Source organism: Oncorhynchus gorbuscha, linkage group LG08, assembly GCF_021184085.1.
Source record: "Oncorhynchus gorbuscha isolate QuinsamMale2020 ecotype Even-year linkage group LG08, OgorEven_v1.0, whole genome shotgun sequence".
In the NCBI taxonomy this organism is placed as follows: domain Eukaryota; kingdom Metazoa; phylum Chordata; class Actinopteri; order Salmoniformes; family Salmonidae; genus Oncorhynchus; species Oncorhynchus gorbuscha.
In genome coordinates this window covers 61,628,982-61,652,954 of record NC_060180.1, presented here as the reverse complement: position 1 = coordinate 61,652,954, position 23,973 = coordinate 61,628,982, and the positions used below count along the sequence as shown (strand labels likewise).

Below are 23,973 nucleotides of genomic sequence, written 5' to 3'. Positions count from 1 at the left end.
ATTTAAAAAAAGATGCAAATATCACATTTACATAAGTATTCAGACCATTTACTCAGTACTTTGTTAAAGCACCTTTGGTAGCGATTGAAACCTCGAGTCTTCTTGGGTATGACACTACAAGCTTGGCACTGTCATGCAGGTGAAAGAGGACCCAAAAGCGACTTAACAGAAACAGAGTTTATTTAAGTCCAAACAGGGAATAACAGAAATCCTCTAGTCTGTAGAGGGGAATAACTGGAGAAGCGGCCACAGACTGCAGGTCGCTTCGGGTAGGCGCAGGCCGTAGTTGACAGAGACACCTGCTCACACGCAGCATCTGATGAAGGCAAAAAACACGACAGGACAGGGCGATACACAATCACAGCAAAAACACGACAGGACAGGGCGAAACGCAATCACAGCATGGTGAATACTAAACAAGGAACCGACGGGACAGGAACGGAACACAAAGGAATAAATAGGGACTCTAATCAGGGGAAAGGATCGGGAACAGGTGTGGGAAGACTAAATGATGATTAGGGGAATAGGAACAGCTGGGAGCAGGAACGGAACGATAGAGAGAAGAGAGAGCGAGAGAGTGAGAGGGGGGGGGAGAGAGAGGGATAGAAAGAGGGAAAGAACCCAATAAGACCAGCAGAGGGAAACGAACAGAATGGGGAGCACAGGGACAAGACATGATAATAAATGACAAACATGACAGTACCCCCCACTCACCGAGCGCCTCCTGGCGCACTCGAGGAGGAATCCTGGCGGCAACGGAGGAAATCATCGATGAGTGAACGGTCCAGCACGTCCCGAGACGGAACCCAACTCCTCTCCTCAGGACCGTAACCCTCCCAATCCACTAAGTATTGGTGACCCCGTCCCGAGAACGCATGTCCATGATCTTATGTACCTTGTAAATAGGTGCGCTCTCGACAAGGACGGGAGGGGGAGGGAAGACGAACGGGGTGCGAAGAAAGGGCTTAACACAGGAGACATGGAAGACAGGATGGACGCGACGAAGATGTCGCGGAAGAAGCAGTCGCACAGCGACAGGATTGACGACCTGGGAGACACGGAACGGACCAATGAACCGCGGAGTCAACTTACGAGAAGCTGTCGTAAGAGGAAGGTTGCGAGTGGAAAGCCACACTCTCTGGCCGCAACAATACCTTGGACTCTTAATCCTGCGTTTATTGGCGGCTCTCACCGTCTGTGCCCTGTAACGGCAAAGTGCAGACCTCACCCTCCTCCAGGTGCGCTCACAACGTTGGACAAACGCTTGAGCGGAGGGAACGCTGGACTCGGCAAGCTGGGATGAGAACAGAGGAGGCTGGTAACCCAGACTACTCTGAAACGGAGATAACCCGGTAGCAGACGAAGGAAGCGAATTGTGAGCGTATTCTGCCCAGGGGAGCTGTTCTGCCCAAGACGCAGGGTTTCTGAAAGAAAGGCTGCGTAGTATGCGACCAATCGTCTGATTGGCCCTCTCTGCTTGACCGTTAGACTGGGGATGAAACCCGGAAGAGAGACTGACGGACGCACCAATCAAACGACAGAACTCCCTCCAAAACTGTGACGTGAATTGCGGGCCTCTGTCTGAAACGGCGTCTAACGGGAGGCCATGAATTCTGAATACATTCTCAATAATGATTTGTGCCGTCTCCTTAGCGGAAGGAAGTTTAGCGAGGGGAATGAAATGTGCCGCCTTAGAGAACCTATCGACAACCGTCAGAATCACAGTCTTCCCCGCAGACAAAGGCAGACCGGTAATGAAGTCTAAGGCAATGTGAGACCAAGGTCGAGAAGGAATGGGGAGCGGTCTGAGACGACCGGCAGGAGGAGAGTTACCCGACTTAGTCTGCGCGCAGTCCGAACAAGCAGCCACGAAACGGCGCGTGTCACGCTCCTGAGTCGGCCACCAAAAGCGCTGGCGAATAGACGCAAGAGTGCCTCGAACACCGGGATGACCAGCTAACTTGGCAGAGTGAGCCCACTGAAGAACAGCCAGACGAGTGGAAACAGGAACGAAAAGGAGGTTACTAGGACAAGCGCGCGGCGACGCAGTGTGCGTGAGTGCTTGCTTAACCTGTCTTTCAATTCCCCAGACTGTTAACCCGACAACACGCCCATAAGGAAGAATCCCCTCGGGATCAGTAGAAGCCACAGAAGAACTAAACAGACGGGATAAGGCATCAGGCTTGGTGTTCTTGCTACCCGGACGGTAAGAAATCACAAACTCGAAACGAGCGAAAAACAACGCCCAACGAGCTTGACGGGCATTAAGTCGTTTGGCAGAACGGATGTACTCAAGGTTCTTATGGTCTGTCCAAACGACAAAAGGAACGGTCGCCCCCTCCAACCACTGTCGCCATTCGCCTAGGGCTAAGCGGATGGCGAGCAGTTCACGGTTACCCACATCATAGTTGCGCTCAGATGGCGACAGGCGATGAGAAAAATAAGCGCAAGGATGAACCTTATCGTCAGACTGGAAGCGCTGGGATAGAATGGCTCCCACGCCTACCTCTGAAGCGTCAACCTCGACAATGAATTGTCTAGTGACGTCAGGAGTAACGAGGATAGGAGCGGACGTAAAACGTTCTTTTAGAAGATCAAAAGCTCCCTGGGCGGAACCGGACCACTTAAAACACGTCTTGACAGAAGTAAGAGCTGTGAGAGGGGCAGCAACTTGACCGAAATTACGAATGAAACGCCGATAGAAATTAGCGAAACCTAAAAAGCGCTGCAACTCGACACGTGACCTTGGAACGGGCCAATCACTGACAGCTTGGACCTTAGCGGAATCCATCTGAATGCCTTCAGCGGAAATAACGGAACCGAGAAAAGTAACGGAGGAGACATGAAAAGAGCACTTCTCAGCCTTTACGTAGAGACAATTCTCTAAAAGGCGCTGTAGAACACGTCGAACGTGCTGAACATGAATCTCGAGTGACGGAGAAAAAAATCAGGATATCGTCAAGATAGACAAAAACAAAAATGTTCAGCATGTCTCTCAGAACATCATTAACTAATGCCTGAAAAACAGCTGGCGCATTGGCGAGACCGAACGGCAGAACCCGGTACTCAAAATGCCCTAACGGAGTGTTAAACGCCGTTTTCCACTCGTCCCCCTCTCTGATGCGCACGAGATGGTAAGCGTTACGAAGGTCCAACTTAGTAAAGCACCTGGCTCCCTGCAGAATCTCGAAGGCTGATGACATAAGGGGAAGCGGATAACGATTCTTAACCGTTATGTCATTCAGCCCTCGATAATCCACGCAGGGGCGCAGAGTACCGTCCTTCTTCTTAACAAAAAGAACCCCGCCCCGGCCGGAGAAGAAGAAGGCACTATGGTACCGGCGTCAAGAGACACAGACAAATAATCCTCGAGAGCCTTACGTTCGGGAGCCGACAGAGAGTATAGTCTACCTCGAGGAGGAGTGGTCCCCGGAAGGAGATCAATACTACAATCATACGGCCGGTGAGGAGGAAGGGAGTTGGCTCGGGACCGACTGAAGACCGTGCGCAGATCATGATATTCCTCCGGCACTCCTGTCAAATCGCCAGGTTCCTCCTGAGAAGTAGGGACAGAAGAAACGGGAGGGATGGCAGACATTAAACACTTCACATGACAAGAAACGTTCCAGGATAGGATAGAATTACTAGACCAATTAATAGAAGGATTATGACATACTAGCCAGGGATGACCCAAAACAACAGGTGTAAACGGTGAACGAAAAATCAAAAAAGAAATAGTCTCACTGTGGTTACCAGATACTGTGAGGGTTAAAGGTAGTGTCTCAAATCTGATACTGGGAAGATGACTACCATCTAAGGCGAACATGGGCGTAGGCTTATCTAACTCTCTGAAAGGAATGTCATGTTTCCGAACCCATGCTTCGTCCATGAAACAACCCTCAGCCCCAGAGTCTATCAAGGCACTACATGTAGCACCCGAACCGGTCCAGCGTAGATGGACCGACAAAGTAGTACAGGATTTTGATGGAGAGACTTGAGTAGTTGCGCTCACCTGTAGCCCTCCGCTTACAGATGAGCTCTGGCTTTACTGGACATGAATTAACAAAATGTCCAGCAACTCCGCAATAGAGGCACAGGCGGTTGGTGATCCTCCGTTCCCTCTCCTTAGTCGAGATGCGAATCCCTCCCAGCTGCATGGGCTCAGACTCTGAGCCAGAGGAGGGAGATGGTTGCGATGCGGAGCAGGGAAACACCGTTGATGCGAGCTCTCTTCCACGAGCCCGGTGACGAAGATCTACCCGTCGTTCTATGCGGATGGCGAGAGCAATCAAAGAGTCCACATCTGAAGGAACCTCCCGGGAGAGAATCTCATCCTTAACCACTGCGTGGAGTCCCTCCAGAAAACGAGCGAGCAGCGCCGGCTCGTTCCACTCACTAGAGGCAGCAAGAGTACGAAACTCAATAGAATAATCCGTTATGGACCGTTCACCTTGGCATAAGGAAGCCAGGGCCCTAGAAGCCTCCCTACCAAAAACTGAACGGTCAAAAACCCGAATCATCTCCTCTTTAAAGTTCTGGAACTTGTTAGAGCAATCAGCCCTTGCCTCCCAGATAGCTGTGCCCCATTCTCGAGCCCGGCCAGTAAGGAGTGAAATGACGTAAGCAACCCGAGCTCTCTCTCTAGAGTATGTGTTGGGTTGGAGAGAGAACACAATCTCACACTGCGTGAGAAAGGAGCGGCACTCAGTGGGCTGCCCGGAGTAGCAAGGTGGGTTATTAACCCTAGGTTCTGGAGGCTCGGCAGGCCAGGAAGTAACAGGTGGCACGAGACGTAGACTCTGGAACTGTCCAGAGAGGTCGGAAACCTGAGCGGCCAGGTTCTCCACGGCATGGCGAGCAGCAGACAATTCCTGCTCGTGTCTGCCGAGCATGGCTCCTTGGATCTCGACGGCATTGTAACGAGCGTCTGAAGTCGCTGGGTCCATTCCTTGGTCGGTTCCTTCTGTCATGCAGGTGAAAGAGGACCCAAAAGCGACTTAACAGAAACAGAGTTTATTTAAGTCCAAACAGGGAATAACAGAAATCCTCTAGTCTGTAGAGGGGAATAACTGGAGAAGCGGCCACAGACTGCAGGTCGCCCGGGTAGGCGCAGGCCGTAGTTGACAGAGACACCTGCTCACACGCAGCATCTGATGAAGGCAAAAACACGACAGGACAGGGCGATACACAATCACAGCAAAAACACGACAGGACAGGGCGAAACGCAATCACAGCATGGTGAATACTAAACAAGGAACCGACGGGACAGGAACGGAACACAAAGGAATAAATAGGGACTCTAATCAGGGGAAAGGATCGGGAACAGGTGTGGGAAGACTAAATGATGATTAGGGGAATAGGAACAGCTGGGAGCAGGAACGGAACGATAGAGAGAAGAGAGAGCGAGAGAGTGAGAGGGGAAGGGGGAGAGAGAGGGATAGAAAGAGGGAAAGAACCCAATAAGACCAGCAGAGGGAAACGAACAGAATGGGGAGCACAGGGACAAGACATGATAATAAATGACAAACATGACAGGCACACCTGTATTTGGGGAGTTCCCTGGCATATTACGTAATTTATGCAGCAGCATACAAGTCATTTTGGGACCTTGTTTTGCTGTGCTCACTTGAACAGGAAGGTGGTGCCGCGGTCCTTGTGGGAAAATGTTGTCATCAAAGTCTGGCATTCTTTGGATTTATGGTGCTTTCAATACAACTGGGAACTCGTACAAAAAAACAGGGTAGAATCATGACGTCAGATATCTTCAGGTCGGAGCTCTAGAAAGAGGCTTGAGTTCCCAACTTGGAATTCCGAGTTGGATGACCATTCAAAACGTATTTTCCCAGTCAAAGCTCAATTTTTCAGAGTTCCCAGTTGTATTGAACTCACTGAAGTCTGAGATATCCCAGTTCTGAGTTTCCATTTATTTTGAATTTGGCAGAAGTCATGCTGGATTGACAGCATGGCCGATGTATTCAACCTTTTCTGACCCATGTGGTGTTGAATGTTTATCCTTTTAAGCTTGGAAAAGAGACCCTTAAACCCAGACTTGGACCACACACCCTCTCCACTGAATAGCAGGCTAATGATTTATTTGCAAGGCTTGCAGTTGGCCACTGATTCCTTCCAAACCACTCATTGTTGAATTTTCAATTTCTAACTTGTTGTGTAATGTTTATGTCCAGTGGCCGATGAGCACCAATAAGTTTCATCATTAAATTGTCTTCATATAAAAAATGATTGAAAAGGATTTACCCTAGATTGTTGACATGATTCATGATGATGACTGCTTGTTTAGCCTACTAGCAAAGGTTTTCAAAGTATGATGTTGACATCATCAGTCCAATAAAAGCTACTGTAGACATGACGTAATTTGATGCCATTTTATGTGGCCAATGACCTTTGGCCTTTTTTAACTCAATTATTATTTTTTTCATTGTTTGCAAACTGCTGTTATTTTGCATGTTATTTTTGCATTCATATGTTTCCAGCGACAATAGTCATTTACAACATTAACAGTGCATTCGGAAAGTATTCAGACACCTTGACTTTTTCCCCATTTTGTTACGTTACAGCCTTTTCTGAAATTGATTAAAGCGTTTTTCCCCCTCATCAATCTACACACAATATCCCATAATGGCAAAGCAAAAAAATAGCTAATAGATATTTTTGGAAATGTATAAAGTACTCAGTACTTCGAGTATTCAAAGGAAAATACCATACTAACCGTTATACTAATGAAAAGCCAGTTATTTAGACCATGATTTTATTCAAATTGCCTCGTGTTATTAATATTCATGCCTATTATTCATAATGATAGCCCTTGCAGGTAAAATGCTACTTTCAATTTGTTATTGCATCAGTAGGCTATCGATTCAATCCTGTCAGTCCCACTGGGCTCCAGATGGCACGCACCCACAGCTGTCTAAACAGCACCCACTGTGTGATACTACCGCAGTCAACTCTGGACTATGAATGAAATTAATTTTTAACGAGGCTGCTCGATGCAATTTCCTCTCCTGGATGTCTATTCAGTTCGGCTAATGAATGGGTTGCAGTGATTATGATGATGGGGTAATCGAGAGGCTGAAAATGGGAATAAATCAACAGGTGAACATTTATGTTTGAATATTTTCCTTCGGGCAGGACTGGGACAATTTGGCCTGACTGACTGGGAGGTAAATAAACTTGAACTTGGCCGCTGACGGGATGTTTGTAAGCACGCAAATCAAACAGCAAAACACCGCTTTTACGCAATAAGGAGAGAGTTAGTGAGTGTGTGTGTGAGAGAGAGAAAGAGAGGGTGTGTGCGTGCGTGCGTGGGAGGGAAAATTCGTTGAAAGTGGTGCTGTACATGGTTAGCACACTTGAATGACTATAAAAATGGTAGATTAGAACATTATTTTGTTAGTGATAAAAAAATATATATCGAAGAGAAATTGGTACAATAGAATCATTGAGCTTCAGGCCAACCAATTATGCCTAAATCATACGAGCTTGACAGCCATGGGAGAATTCCAATGGCTTGATTGATCAGCTGTGCACCCTAGATAAATAGATGTTATCGTTTCACAATAATAAAACATTAACTCCGGTGGGAGTAGGTAGCCTAGTCAACATATTATCTTCTGAACGTTATATGACATTTATGTTAATGAGTCATTGTCATAGAACGAGAGAGAGCAAGCGAGCGAAAGAGAGATTTAATTAACGACAGAGGACAGATGAAAGAAAAACAGCAGTTCGGTGATATTCGTTCACGTGACCCTTTGGATTATAGAAACAGGAAAATTGAGCGCGCGCTGGGATTTGATAACGCGCGCTCTTCACGCTATGAAGGATGATAACGTGGAAAATTAAAGGGCGCGAGGACTATAGAGGGGACACAACGCACTTCAGATGTGCAGAAAGTAATTCGGAGTGGTTTTATTACCGACTGAAGACAGTAAACGTTACGTTTTTTAAATGGACCACATTAATGGACATCAGACGCAGCCGAGAGGGGCATGGCGTTAAGCAGTGAGTAGGCTATTCAAAGAGTGACTGATGGAAAATATTAAACTATAATGAGCTAGGCCTATCTAGTATCATATTTTCATACCTTATGTGCAGTGTGTTGAGTCATTTAGGGGTTGATTCAGTGTCTGACTGTCATAGCACCTTGAGGATGAATACACTCTTAAATGAGTTGAATATATTATGTATGTGTCCAGGACTTCTGCTGCTGTGCATGGTAGCCTCTGAGGTGTGGAATGCTGAAACCAGGCCCATAGACTTTGTGTGTGACAGAGAGTCCAGGAGGGACATGAACACTGTGGCAGAGATGGCGGCTGCTCTGGTAAACCTATATGTTTTTAACAATCTGCCCAGTAGTGTAGTGGTGCCTGGATAAGTGGGTATACTCAAATTTTGCCCCACATTTCCCAAACAGCCCGAAGGAAAGGTGCCTTGTGTGAAAAATTCTGACAAACAGTTACATACACTCTGAATAACCTACATTTTTTTCATGTTTTTGCTCAGTCACACTTTTAAATAGATAGACAATTAAATTGGACCTTCTAAGTACACAATAATTCTTAAACCACATGAGGAGACCACTTTTGAGGTCTGGGAAAAACTTTTACATTTGTATTTTTGAGTGTAATTACCCTTTATTACAACTGTGCAGTTAGCAGTGTTTCTGTAGCACACATGAGAAGGAGTTTGCAAAACAAATAGCCACTGGATTGATGCAAGTAATCATTTTTTTATTATTTTTTTTATTTCACCTTTATTTAACCAGGTAGGCAAGTTGAGAACAAGTTCTCATTTACAATTGCGACCTGGACAAGATAAAGCAAAGCAGTTCGACAGATACAACGACACAGAGTTACACATGGAGTAAAACAAACAATACAGTCAATAATACAGTATAAACAAGTCTATATACAATGTGAGCAAATGAGGTGAGAAGGGAGGTAAAGGCAAAAAAGGCCATGGTGGCAAAGTAAATACAATATAGCAAGTAAAACACTGGAATGGTAGTTTTGCAATGGAAGAATGTGTAAAGTAGAAATAAAAATAATGGGGTGCAAAGGAGCAAAATAAATTAATTAATTAAATACAGTTGGGAAAGAGGTAGTTGTTTGGGCTAAATTATAGGTGGGCTATGTACAGGTGCAGTAATCTGTAAGATGCTCTGACAGTTGGTGCTTAAAGCTAGTGAGGGAGACAAGTGTTTCCAGTTTCAGAGATTTTTGCAGTTCGTTCCAGTCACTGGCAGCAGAGAACTGGAAGGAGAGGTGGCCAAAGAAAGAATTGGTTTTGGGGGTGACCAGAGAGATATACCTGCTGGAGCATGTGCTACAGGTGGGAGATGCTATGGTGACCAGCGAGCTGAGATAAGGGGGGACTTTACCTAGCAGGGTCTTGTAGATGACATGGAGCCAGTGGGTTTGGCGACGAGTATGAAGCGAGGGCCAGCCAACGAGAGCGTACAGGTCACAATGGTGGGTAGTATATGGGGCTTTGGTGACAATACGGATTGCACTGTGATAGACTGCATCCAATTTGTTGAGTAGGGTATTGGAGGCTATTTTGTAAATGACATCGCCAAAGTCGAGGATTGGTAGGATGGTCAGTTTTACAAGGGTATGTTTGGCAGCATGAATGAAGGATGCTTTGTTGCGAAATAGGAAGCCAATTCTAGATTTAACTTTGGATTGGAGATGTTTGATATGGGTCTGGAAGGAGAGTTTACAGTCTAACCAGACACCTAAGTATTTGTAGTTTGTAAGTCGCTCTGGATAAGAGCGTCTGCTAAATGACTTAAATGTAAATGTAAATGTAGTTGTCCACGTATTCTAAGTCAGAGCCGTCCAGAGTAGTGATGTTGGACAGGCGGGTAGGTGCAGGTAGCGATCGGTTGAAGAGCATGGATTTAGTTTTACTTGTATTTAAGAGCAATTGGAGGCCACGGAAGGAGAGTTGTATGGCATTGAAGCTTGCCTGGAGGGTTGTTAACACAGTGTCCAAAGAAGGGCCGGAAGTATACAGAATGGTGTCGTCTGCGTAGAGGTGGATCAGGGAGTCCCCAGCAGCAAGAGCGACCTCATTGATGTATACAGAGAAGAGAGTCGGTCCAAGAATTGAACCCTGTGGCACCCCCATAGAGACTGCCAGTGGTCCGGACAGCAGACCCTCCGATTTGACACACTGAACTCTATCAGAGAAGTAGTTGGTGAACCAGGCGAGGCAATCAATTGAGAAACCAAGGCTGTCGAGTCTGCCGATGAGGATGTGGTGGTTGACAGAATCGAAAGCCTTGGCCAGATCAATGAAGACGGCTGCACAGTAATGTTTCTTATCGATGGTCGTTAAGATATCGTTTAGGACCTTGAGCGTGGCTGAGGTGCACCCATGACCAGCTCTGAAACCAGATTGCATAGCAGAGAAGGTATGGTGAGATTCGAAATGGTCGGTAATCTGTTTGTTGACTTGGCTTTCGAAGACCTTAGAAAGGCATGGTAGGATAGATATAGGTCTGTAGCAGTTTGGGTCAAGAGTGTCCCCCCCTTTGAAGAGGGGGATGATCGCAGCTGCTTTCCAATCTTTGGGAATCTCAGACGACACGAAAGAGAGGTTGAACAGGCTAGTAATAGGGGTGGCAACAATTTCGGCAGATAATTTTAGAAAGAAAGGGTCCAGATTGTCTAGCCCGGCTGATTTGTAGGGGTCCAGATTTTTCAGCTCTTTCAGAACATCAGCTGAATGGATTTGGGAGAAGGAGAAATGGGGAAGGCTTGGGCGAGTTGCTGTTGGGGGTGCAGTGCTGTTGACCGGGGTAGGAGTAGCCAGGTGGAAAGCATGGCCAGCCGTAGAAAAATGCTTATTGAAATTCTCAATTATGGTGGATTTATCAGTGGTGACAGTGTTTCCTATCTTCAGTGCAGTGGGCAGCTGGGAGGAGGTGTTCTTATTCTCCATGGACTTTACAGTGTCCCAGAACGTTTTTGAGTTAGTGTTGCAAGAAGCAAATTTCTGCTTGAAAAAGCTAGCCTTGGCTTTTCTAACTGCCTGAATAATCATGATATTATTCTGCCAGACAGGCATAGGGTAGTTAACATTTAATTGAGAAGGTTTTTGGGGAAGCCTTTCCATCTACCAGAAGACGTACAGGTCTATCATTAGCATCACTATATGTTTCCTGTTCCGTAATTGTTTGAGACCTGGATGTTTTACTTGATATTATGAGGAATGTCTTACCATTCAAAGTAGCCTAGCCAAAATCCCACCGTGGAAACGTGGAGGCAATTATTTAATGAAGACTTCATATGCGCTCTCCTGTTGGTTTTCAATGTTCCTTTCATTGTCAAGCAGCCAAAGGCATTATCCTAGTCATATTAGCAACCCATGATAGTTGTTGCATCTTTAGATCTCCCCTCTTTATACATTTCTAATGGATATTTCCATCTCTTTCCATGAAACTGTTTGCATGTGCAATGCACATTTTAGAATGGGTTTTCTCAATTGCATTTTGAACATTAACGCGTAGGCTTACCACCGTGTGCACATTGCTGCGCTTAAAGTGTGAATAAATAATTGATCTGTTCCATCAGCCTTATAAATTGATATTGCGTATACCTCCACTACACTACTTTGATACGCATCATGGGGATTAAGAAGTAAACCTATGCAATGCCCACAAAAAAGGTGATATATGGCATATACCTGCGTATACCCTCCTCTACACCACTGAATCTGGCCTGCCTGCCTGCCTGCCTGCCTGCCTGCCTGCCTGCCTGCCTGCCTGCCTGCCTGCCTGCCTGCCTGCCTGCCTGCCTGCCTGCCTGCCTGCCTGCCTGCCTGCCTCTTTTAATATCTGTGTGCTTCTCTCCTGTCTTCAGGCTGATTGTGACGCCTTGAAGATGCTCCCGTCCCCCATTCAGCTCCCCTGCATCAAGGTTCACAAGGCTTCCTGGGAAAGGAAATCAGTACGCTATCAAACACTTCAACTTCTGCTTCTCAATGCAGATGATTTGTTTTCCTCGGTTCAGTAACATCCAATTATGGTAATAATAATGTTTGTATCTCTCTCTCTCGTGTGTGTGTGTGTGTGTGTTTTTCTTCCAGGCCCAGGAGAAGAAGGGGGACATAGCTGCAACTCTGAGGGCTTTGTCTAGGAGTGTGAGTGTGGTTAAGACTCTGAGCCAGCCTGGCTGTGCCGCAACTCTGCTGGAGAGACTGGAGCACACTGTCAACAACTACCTACACATAATCACACACCTGGACATCAGGGTAAGGGATAATAAGAAATACACACATACATACACACACTATAGGTTGCTGAGAAGTAGGGGTGCTGAGTGGGCTGCAGCACCCCCTGAATAATCAGAATTTAAAAAAGATATATCATAAAAAGTGCAAAAGTAGTGCACTGGGCCTTAGTATTAGCAGACCTATATAGACATCTGTAGAGTGGGCAAAAATATATTTCAGTATCTCAGATTTTGCAAAAAAGGTAGTAATTAAGAACAGTATCTTCCAGGATTCAATAGTTGAAATTGTAAGCGTTGTTGTCCTATCCCTTTCTCTGTGATTTTCATTCTAACCTAATCTTAAAATAACAAAACCTTGTTCTCAAATATTTATATCAAAAGGTGCAAAGACACAAAACATCCACATCAAATTAAATATTTTTCTTGATCAAATAACATGGAAAACAACCACTTTTTGTGCAGTATTAATTTATCATCCCTACAAACCACTTCATGTTAATGTACATTACTGTATTGTACATAGGCTGGTCATCTATGTTTGTACCTGTAGACTTTCCATCACTATGAAGAAAAACAATGCACACTACAGTAATTGACTACATTGAGACATCAAGTGGTTTATGATGATGTGGCTCAGTTGGTAGAGCATTGCACTTGCAATGCTAGGGTTGTGGGTTTGATTCCCATGGGGGATCAGTACAAAAAAGTATGAAAATATATGCACTCACTACTATAAGTTGTTCCGGATAAGAGTGTCTACTAAAAAGGAATGGATAGACCATTTCAGGTTTCACATAGAAATAAGTTGCAATTGCAAGGTATTTCAAGAAACTGGAAAAAATATATCAAGCAAGTATTTTTATATTCCACAAGTATTATCAGATTAACTGTTTTGTGCAGATAATTATCAGACTCAAGTGTGAGTATACACTCAATTTTGTAAACAAACAATCACAAAAATAGTACACTGTACCTTTACTAGTCCTGTTAGCGGCATCTACAGTGATGGCAAATAAAATCTGCACACCTCCCCCAAATCACTTTGGCAAATAAAATCTGCACACCAAACCCCCCAAATCACTTTGGCAAATAAAATCTGCACACCTCCCCCAAATCACTTTGGCAAATAAAATCTGCACACCTCCCCCCAAATCACTTTGGCAAATAAAATCTGCACACCTCCCCCAAATCACTTTGGCAAATAAAATCTGAACACCTCCCCCCAAATCACTTTGGCAAATAAAATCTGCACACCTCCCCCCAAATCACTTTGGCAAAAAATTGCAGCAGCCCCACCACCAAACTACTTCCCACGGCTATGTCTTGCTTAGATTACTTATTGGCCATTTGTTTGTGTGCAGTGAGCGTAGGCATTTCAGTGTTGCTAAGTGTCAAGATAACTGAACTAAATGACTATCGCCACGTAGCACTCACTTCTGTCACCATGAAGGGCTAGTCAAGGATCATATCGCCGCCACCTTACCGGCCACCCTAGACCCACTTTGGTTTGCATACCGCCCCAACAGGTCCACTGATGACGTAATCGCCATCACACTGCATACTGCCCTATCCCATCTGGACAAGAGGAATACCTATGTAAGAATTCTGTCCATTGAATACAGCTCAGCATTCAACACCATAGTACCCTCCAAGCTCATCATCAAGTTGGAGGCCCTGGGTCTCAACCACGCCCTGTACAATTGGGTCCTGGACTTTCTGACTGGCAGCCCCCAGGTGGTGAAGGTAGGAAACAACATCTCCACTTCTCTGACCCTCAACACTGGGGCCCCACAAGGGTGTGTGCTTAGCCCTCTCCTGTACTCCCTGTTCACCCACGACTGCGTGGCCATGCACACCTCCAACACAATCATAGGTTTGCAGATGATACAACATTAGTGGGCATGATCACCAACAACGACGAGACAGCCGACAGGGAGGAGGTGAGGGCACTCAGAGTGTGGTGTTTGGAAAATATATTGTTATTATTATTATTATTATTAAAACAACCTCTCACTCAACGTCAACAAACCCACCCCCCCCCCTATCCACATGGAAGGGACAGCAGTGGAGAAGCTGGAGAGTTTTAAGTTCCTGAGCGTACACATCACAGACAAACTGAAATGGTTCACCCACACAGACGGTGTGGTGAAGAAGGTGCAGTGGCACCTCTTCAACCTCAGGAGGCTGAAGAAATTTGGCTTGTCACTCAAAACCCTGACAAACTTTTACAGATGCACAATCGAAAGCATCCTGTCGGGCTGTATCACAGCCTGGTACGGCAACTGCACCGCCCTCAACCGCAAGGCCGCATGGCTCTCCAGAGGGTGGTGCGGACTACACAACGCATCACCAGGGGCAAACTACCTGCCCTCCATGACACCTACAGCACCCGATGTCACAGGAAGGCAAAAAGGATCATCAAGGACAACAACCACCCAACCACTGCCTGTTCACACCGCTACCATCCAGAAGGCAGGGTCAGTACAGGTGCATCAAAGCTGGGACCGAAGAGACTGAAAAACAGCTTCTATCTCAAGGCCATCAGACTGCTAAACAGCAATCACTAACTCAGAGGCTGCTGCCTACATTGAGACCCAATCACTGGCCACTTTAACAAATGGATCACTAGTCACTTTAAACAATGCCACTTTAATAATGCTTACATATCTTACATATCTTACATGACTATCACATGTATATACTGTATTTTATACCATCTATTGCACCTTGCCTATGCCGCTCGGCCATCGCTCATCCATATATTTATATGTACATATTCTCATTCACCCCTTCAGATTTGTATGTATTAGGTAGTTGTTGGGGAATTGTTAAATATTACTGCACTGTCGGAACTACAAGCATTTTGCCCCACTCGCATTAACATCTGCTACGCATGTGTATGTGACCAATAAAATTTGATTTGATTTGACGTCACTTTCATTTCCATATGAAAATGGAGTATCCTGTCTTCTTCCAGTAATCCCTCATTGACTCCCTCTCATTTCAAACATAGCTGTGACCCCAATGAACCCTAGTCTTCCTTTGCCAGGAAGATTAGCAGATCGCAGAGCATACCTTCCCCATGACAGAGACACAGCCATCCAGGCTACGCATGGAGAAATTATGCAAGGGACATGCCATTCACTAGCAACATTTGTAGTTAAAAGACTGGCTAGAGATGAGCAAAACAGAACAGTGAAATTGCAATAGTTTCTTTCCAATTGTCATTCAGTGTTTCTCGAGTGTGTCTCACTATCAGACAATGTCAACAACATGCTTTCATGTGTATGATCATTTCAATGCAGAAGACTACAGCTCTCAATCAACATGCATAGTTAAAGTGAATTGCTTTTGTAATGGAAACCATCAGCATATTTAGTAATGTGTGTCATAGCTTTGTTATACTGACTCTCTCTCTCCCTCAATTCTCCCCTTTTCTCTCCCCCCTGTTGCTCTCTTCCTCTCTTTCCATCCTACCCATCCCCCACCTTCTCGCTCTTCCCCTTGGTCCTAAAGGGGTCAGTGGAGAGCCCGTTGTTTTCAAGTACCGCTGAGAGTACACACAGCCTGAGCACGGTTCTGTGGACTTTCAGCAGACTGATCACTGGAAAGATGGAATGGCTTATGGCTGACCTGACCCATGGGTGCCCCTGAAGAGGAAGGAGGGGAGGGAGCTACTTCAGAGTATTGAGACGCACCCAGATAAGTGAGGAGGCTAGGGAGCTGCTGTAGAGTATTGTCATGCACCCAGAGAGGAGAGGCAATGTGGAGAAGGGAGGTGCTCAGAGGGGAAATGACATAACCGCCTGAAAGCTGTCACTCACCAAGCAGACCTTTCTCTGGTTGGTTACACATTAGAGACAGTAAAGACTTGTAATGAAACATGGAGATACGTCACCCTCTGCTGGTCATTATTTGGAACGACAGCTCACTGTTTCCGGCATTCAGCTTAGACTGACTGCATGCTGTTTCTGCAGTAAAACCAGGACAAAAGGAATAAAAATGTACATGCTACATATTAGAGACAATTGACCCAATTGATGGCTTGCATTTCATGGCACCTACCAACGGAGCACTTGGAACACATGTCAAGCATTTGGATGCAATCAGATAATGGTCCACTCTTAGTATTTTTTATTTATTGTTCACTGTAAATTACATTACTTTTATAACTGTATTTTTTTATTAATTCATTAATCAGGCTATATAAATATGATTATATTTGTATGTCATTATTAAAATTAAATCCTCAAAGGAAATTATAACTGTCCTCAAAATGTCATTATACACGTTTTAATTAAACTTTTCTGAAAGTAATACAAATATTGTCTGAAACCAATTAGCTGTGTCAACAGTTTTGGGGTCACGAGGCCAAGGAGGAAGCATAACTGATTGGATTAACAAGCGAAACATTACAAATGGCGCACAGTCAAAAAAAGATTGAGTGATACAATGGAGAATCTCAATTGTATACTCCTCATGTCCTCTCTCCTTGCCGCCTCCTCAAAACCCATTGGATGAGAAAGCCAGAGGTGCCACCCCTTTCACATTATCCTCCAATGGGTATACAATTTACATTTACATTTAAGTCATTTAGCAGACGCACTTATCCAGAGCGACTTACAAATTGGTGCATTCACCTTATGACATCCAGTGGAACAGTCACTTTACAATAGTGCATCTAAATCTTAAAGGGGGGGGGTGAGAAGGATTACTTATCCTATCCTAGGTATTCCTTAAAGAGGTGGGGTTTCAGGTGTCTCCGGAAGGTGGTGATTGACTCCGCTGTTCTGGCGTCGTGAGGGAGTTTGTTCCACCATTGGGGGGCCAGAGCAGCGAACAGTTTTGACTGGGCTGAGCGGGAACTGTACATCCTCAGTGGTAGGGAGGCGAGCAGGCCAGAGGTGGATGAACGCAGTGCCCTTGTTTGGGTGTAGGGCCTGATCAGAGCCTGGAGGTACTGAGGTGCCGTTCCCCTCACAGCTCCGTAGGCAAGCACCATGGTCTTGTAGCGGATGCGAGCTTCAACTGGAAGCCAGTGGAGAGAGCGGAGGAGCGGGGTGACGTGAGAGAACTTGGGAAGGTTGAACACCAGACGGGCTGCGGCGTTCTACAATTGACATTCTCTCATTGTAGCCACCATCCATTTATGAAACTCCAATTGACCGAGTATACAGGTGGTTGTAAACTTCCCAGAAAGAGGATACAGGTGGAGGTTGTAAACTACTCAGAAAGAGGATACAGGTGAAGGTTGTAAACTACTCAGAAAGAGGATACAGGTGGAGGTTGTAAACTACTCAGAAAGAGGATACAGGTGGAGGTTGTAAACTACTCAGAAAGAGGATACAGGTGGAGGTTGTAAACTACTCAGAAAGAGGATAAATCAAATCAAATCAAATCAAATTTATTTATATAGCCCTTCGTACATCAGCTGATATCTCAAAGTGCTGTACAGAAACCCAGCCTAAAACCCCAAACAGCAAACAATGCAGGTGTAAAAGCAGGTGAAGGTTGTAAACTACTCAGAAAGAGGATACCGGTGGAGGTTGTAAACTACTCAGAAAGAGGATACAGGTGGAGGTTGTAAACTACTCAGAAAGAGGATACAGGTGGAGGTTGTAAACTACTCAGAAAGAGGATACAGGTGGAGGTTGTAAACTACTCAGAAAGAGGATACAGGTGAAGGTTGTAAACTACTCAGAAAGAGGATACAGGTGGAGGTTGTAAACTACTCAGAAAGAGGATACAGGTGGAGGTTGTAAACTACTCAGAAAGAGGATACAGGTGGAGGTTGTAAACTACTCAGAAAGAGGATACAGGTGAAGGTTGTAAACTACTCAGAAAGAGGATACCGGTGGAGGTTGTAAACTACTCAGAAAGAGGATACAGGTGGAGGTTGTAAACTACTCAGAAAGAGGATACAGGTGGAGGTTGTAAACTACTCAGAAAGAGGATACAGGTGGAGGTTGTAAACTACTCAGAAAGAGGATACAGGTGAAGGTTGTAAACTACTCAGAAATAAATCTCAAACTTATGTCTAGGCCTACACATTACATGCATATGTAATAATAGCTCAAACTTAAGTTTAGTTTCTTTGACTTAAAGGAGGTGGCTTGTCTTGCAAATGTCTTTTGTGTGATGAGTATATTATGTTTGTCAAAAGCATATGTATTAGCCCAGAAAAATAATCAACCCTTTATTAGTAGTTGTGGGGCAACTTTTACTTGCTTTGCATCCATACTCTAACTATAATCAACCAGACATGATCAGTCGAGCTCTGGGGCCAGTCTGGACGCAGCATTGGCATCATGTTCTTCTATGACAACGTGTGTGGCAGTGCCCTGTATGTGCTAGGCCTAGTCAAAGCCATCATCGACCCACCCCCCGCCGTGCGCTTCCTGTATGTGCTAGGCCTAGTCAAAGCCATCATCGACCCACCCCCCGCCGTGCTCCTCCTGTATGTGCTAGGCCTAGTCAAAGCCATCATCGACCCACCCCCCGCCGTGCGCTTCCTGTATGTGCTAGGCCTAGTCAAAGCCATCATCGACCCACCCCCCGCCGTGCGCTTCCTGTATGTGCTAGGCCTAGTCAAAGTCATCATCGACCCACCCCCGCCGTGCGCTTCCTGTATGTGCTAGGCCTAGTCAAAGCCATCATCGACCCACCCCCGCCGTGCGCTTCCTGTATGTGCTAGGCCTAGTCAAAGCCATCATCGACCCACCCCCGCCGTGCGCTTCCTGTATGTGCTAGGCCTAGTCAAAGCCATCATCGACCCACCCCCGCCGTGCGCTTCCTGTATGTGCTAGGCCTAGTCAAAGTCATCATCGACCCACCCCCGCCGTGCGCTTCCTGTATGTGCTAGGCCTAGTCAAAGCCATCATCGACCCACCCCCGCCGTGCGCTTCCTGTATGTGCTAGGCCTAGTCAAAGCCATCATCGACCCACCCCCGCCGTGCGCTTCCTGTATGTGCTAGGCCTAGTCAAAGCCTTCATTGACCCACCCCCAGCCGTGAGCTTCCTGTATGTGCTAGGCCTAGTCAAAGCCATCATCGACCCACCCCCGCCGTGCGCTTCCTGTATGTGCTAGGCCTAGTCAAAGCCATCATCGACCCACCCCCGCCGTGCGCTTCCTGTACGTGCTAGGCCTAGTCAAAGCCATCATCGACCCACCCCCCGCCGTGCGCTTCCTGTATGTGCTAGGCCTAGTCAAAACCATCATCGACCCAACCCCCCGCCGTGCGCTCCTGTATGTGCTAGGCCTAGTCAAAGCCATCATCGACCCACCCCCGCCGTGCGCTTCCTGTATGTGCTAGGCCTAGTCAAATCCATCATCGACCCACCCCCGCCGTGCGCTTCCTGTATGTGCTAGGCCTAGTCAAAGCCATCATCGACCCACCCCCAGCCGTGCGCTTCCTGTATGTGCTAGGCCTAGTCAAAGCCATCATCGACCCACCCCCCCGCCGTGCGCTTCCTGTATGTGCTAGGCCTAGTCAAAGCCATCATCGACCCACCCCCTGCCGTCGCTTCCTGTATGTGCTAGGCCTAGTCAAAGCCATCATCGACCCACCCCCCGCCGTGCGATTCCTGTATTTGCCCCGCACTCCGGCGGACACGAGGCGTTACTCCTCCTACCTGCACCAGTTGGATCTGAGTAGAGACCTGTGACCCACCCTGCTCATCCATGGGGTCATGCCTGTCATCACCACTGACCTCTAACCCCTGAGCCCTCACTTCTAACCCCATCACCGGTTAGATCTGCTGGGTAGAGACCTGGGACTCACCCTGCTCATCCACGGGGTAATGCCAGTTGTCACCACTGACCTCTAACCCATCACCTGGCTCTGACCTTATCACCAGCTGGGCCTGCTCAACAGAGGCCTGGGCCCGACCATACCCAGCCATGGGGTTACACCTGTTATCAATATTGATCTTTAACCCCTTACCTCTCACCTGTATCCCCTCACCACATCCAGTGGGTTATGTTCCTATGAACATTCTTTGTGAATGACACCAGGCACTTTTATAATGTAAGCTGAGGGGCAAGAGGATGTGTGTATGTTTGTCTTGTTTTTATTATAGATGTTGGTTGACTGAAGCACTCCTGCTGTTCTGGTGTGGATGTTCTGATTACTGCACACTGGGCTTTACTAGAGGTGTGGGCCGGATCCATGAGGTCACAATTTATTACGTATTTATGTAACATTGGCACAATTCTCGTCTTTTCTATGTACCACTAAATTAAAATACATTATAAATGGTATTGTCAATAACAGAATCCTTTTCTCCATCCAATGTGCAGAACATGCATGCTGGTGTGAACTATTTCCAGACCAGAAGGGGGCGATATATGCTTTGCAACGTCACCAGAGCTGCAGTGATTGAAGGGGAACAGCCGATGCAGTGCTTGAGCCAGTGACCGTACAGTTACAGGGCACTACATCATGTGCCATCTGTGTCCTGACCTCTCAATGAAGGCTGTCAAATCCTAGCATCCAGGGAGGCTAGCCGCTAGTCTTTTCCCACTCAATCCCTACATTACTATGCACTCTATATAGGCAAGCCAGATGACTCAGTGATTCAAGGAAACCAGCTACACATAAACGTCACAATATAGTTTCTGTTCTCACCAAGGAAGACCCCCAAATAATTACTAATCTTTTGGGATTCTTTTTTACCCTACTTGTGATTAGCAGGTTTTTCTCCACTATAATGATTAACATAAGGAGAGTCTCTAGTCTACACACCCATCATCCACAGTGTTTAATGCCACATTGGAGGTTACTGTAAAACATTTGCTATTCCACAGACTGACTCAACTAGCACTTCTGTGAAGTTAACCCTATGTGGGATCCAACCATATTAATTGAATGGTAAGTAATACACTACTCAATGTGATGTGTGTCTAACCCATTCGCAAAATATTCGCTACCACATCTCATCTGACGTTTCCATTGGTTTACAACCTACAGTCATTTTACACAACATGATGGTAAGTATCAGAAATACCCAGTTGATGCACGTCACTGGTTAACACATGGTGGGTGGGTGACTGGGCAGTGGGCATTGATGCCTCCAGCAGGCAGTAATGGTGCCAAGCCTGGCTGCCTGTGCCAGCGAGACGCGACACCAAACTGCGTCACGTTTGCTATAGAAAACCTCTGAGTTCACATATGTGGGTGGTCGCACCCACCACTGCCGTTGCCAATGCAGGAAGACAACCAAGCCAATGCAGGAAGACAACCAAGCCAATGGAGGAAGACAACCAAGCCAATGCAGGAAGACAACTAAGCCAATGCAGGAAGACAACCAAGCCAATGCAGGAAGACAACCAAGCCAATGGAGGAAGACAACCAAGCCAATGGAGGAAGACAACCAAGCCAATGGAGGAAGACAACCAAGCCAATGGAGGAAGACTTCCAAGCCAATGGAGGAAGACAACCAAGCCAATGGAGGAAGACAACCAAGCCAATGGAGGAAGACAGTCAAATTGTTATTCCATTTCTATGGCTTCCGTTTGACGGGATGAATACCACAGTGCAGTTGGTTTCTTAGTCATGGTGATGATGACGTTTGTGATAATGATGATGGTGATAATGATGGTGATAATGTGACTATACTGATTATCATGAGGATGATAATGGTGATGGTTAGGATGATGATAATAATGATGGAGAGGATGATGTAAAAATACTAAACTTCTTTTGATAACTTTTCTATTGTTATGATCTGTGTAGCCCTAGGATCATATACTGAACACAAATAGAAAGGCAACGTGTAAAGTTTTGGTACCATGTTTTCATCAGCCGAAAGAAAAGATCCCAGAAATTTTACATAACCTCAAAAAGCTTATTTCTCTCAAATTGTGTGCACAAATTTGTTTACATCCCTGTTAGTGAGCATTTCTCCTTTGCCATGAAAAATCATGCACCTGACAGTTGTGGCATGTCAAGAAGCTGATTGAACAGTATGATCATTACACAGGTGCACCTTGTGATGGGGACAATGAAAGGGCACTCAAAAAATGTGCAGTTTTGTCACACAACCCCATGCCACACATGTCTCAAGTTTTGAGGGAGTGAGAAATTGGTATGCTGACTGCAGGAATGTTCACCAGAGCTGTTGCCAGAGAATTGAATGTTAATTTCTCTACCATAAGTCACCTCCAACATCGTTTTAGAGAATCTGGCAGTACGTCTCACAACCACAGACCACGTGTAACCATGGCAGCCCAGGACCTCCACATCCGGCTTGTTCACCTGAGGAATCGTCTGAGGGGGGAGAAGGGGTGGTGAGGAGTATTTATTTCTGTAATTAAACCCTTTTTGGAGGAAAAACCCATTCCAGTAAGCTGGGCCTGTCTCCCATGTGGTTAGGCTTATGGCTGCGCCCCTGCCCGGTAATGTGAAGTCCATAGATTAGGGCCTAATTCATGTATTTCAATTGACTAATTTCCTTAAATTAACTGTAACAAAATCATTGGAATTGTTACCTGTAGTGTTTATATTTTTGTTCAGTGAATGTACTGTCAGGATTTGGCCAGGGTTGTTCCGGGTTTTGGTCACTAGATGCCCCCATTGTGCTTTTTGACCTTTTGTTTTCCCTTGATCCCCATTATTATTTGCACCTGTGCCTCGTTTCCCCTGATTGTATTTAAACCCTTAGTTTTCCTCAGTTATTTGCTCTGTGTTTGTATGTTAGCACCCAGCCCTAGTATTCTGTGTACTCTTGTTGATCCCGGTGGACTCTCTTGTGGAATTCTGTTTTTTGTTCTTGTTTATTTATTTTTGAGTATCTTTTGAGGCTTTTTATGCTATACCTACCACCTTGTGGATTTTCCTTTTTGTCTTGGAGGATTACCTTTGTTTTTGTGGAATTCCTTTTGAGGTTGTGGAGTTACATGTTTTCCTGAAGGACTTCACTTTTTTACTTCATTAAATACACTGTCTCAAGTACTGCTGTGTCTGCCTCATCTTCTGGGTTCTGCCGACTATTCGTGGCTCAGTTGGTTAAGTGACTGTTTCTCACTCCGGAGACCCAGGTTTGTAACCGGGTCCTGACAGAAACACAGAGCCAAAAATGAACCCAGAGGCAGCCAGTTCCCAGGACCTTGTTGCCATGCTGTCCCACCACCAGGAGACTGTCCAACGCCACAAAGCCGCCCTGGTTCAGCAAGAGGCCTTAATGGCTAGACATTCTCATCTTCTGACGGAGATGCTGACTTCCATAAAGCAGATATCTGATCGACTTACCCCGGCAACAGTTCCCGTCCCAGTACCTCAGATTCACGTACCCATGGCAGTTAACCCCCTGGCTGAACCTCGTCTTCCACCTCCCCAACGGTTCTCAGGTGATCCAAGTGCTTGTAAAGGGTTTCTCACCCAATGTTCTCTCTCCTTCGAGCTGCAACCCTTGTCGTTCCCCACCGACCGGTCTAAGATCACATATATCATCACCCTGCTGTCGGAAAAAGCCCTGGCCTGGGCTACTGCTGTGTGGGATGCCCATAGTTCCTGCTGTGCCAGCTACTCTGCTTTTGCTGAGGAATTCAAACAAGTGTTTCAAGGCCCAAGCAGTGGTCCTGACTCAGCCAAACAGCTCCTGACTCTCCACCAAGGTCGGCGCAGCGTGACGGACTATGCCATCCAGTTCCGCACGGTGGCAGCAGCGAGTGGCTGGAACAACGAGGCGCTCACGGTGTGCTTTCTGAAAGACCTTT

General features: G+C 46.1%; 1 protein-coding gene across 3 annotated transcripts; it reads left to right on the top strand.

The window, feature by feature from the left end:
- Window positions 1-7,079: 7,079 nt before the first annotated feature.
- LOC124040958 lies at window positions 7,080-16,559 on the top strand. Of its 3 annotated transcripts, none has more exons than XM_046358090.1 (5): window positions 7,080-7,178; window positions 8,214-8,338; window positions 11,886-11,972; window positions 12,112-12,276; window positions 15,774-16,559. In XM_046358090.1, exons 2-5 carry the CDS (start codon window positions 8,231-8,233, stop codon window positions 15,909-15,911), a joined length of 498 nt encoding a protein of 165 aa, XP_046214046.1. In that variant the 5' UTR covers window positions 7,080-7,178; window positions 8,214-8,230; the 3' UTR covers window positions 15,912-16,559. The 3 variants fall into 3 exon arrangements, with proteins under 3 accessions (XP_046214046.1, XP_046214044.1, XP_046214047.1); XM_046358088.1 differs by lacking the exon at window positions 7,080-7,178 and adding an exon at window positions 7,669-8,019; XM_046358091.1 differs by lacking the exons at window positions 7,080-7,178; window positions 11,886-11,972 and adding an exon at window positions 7,669-8,019.
- The last annotated feature ends 7,414 nt before the right edge of the window (window positions 16,560-23,973 follow it).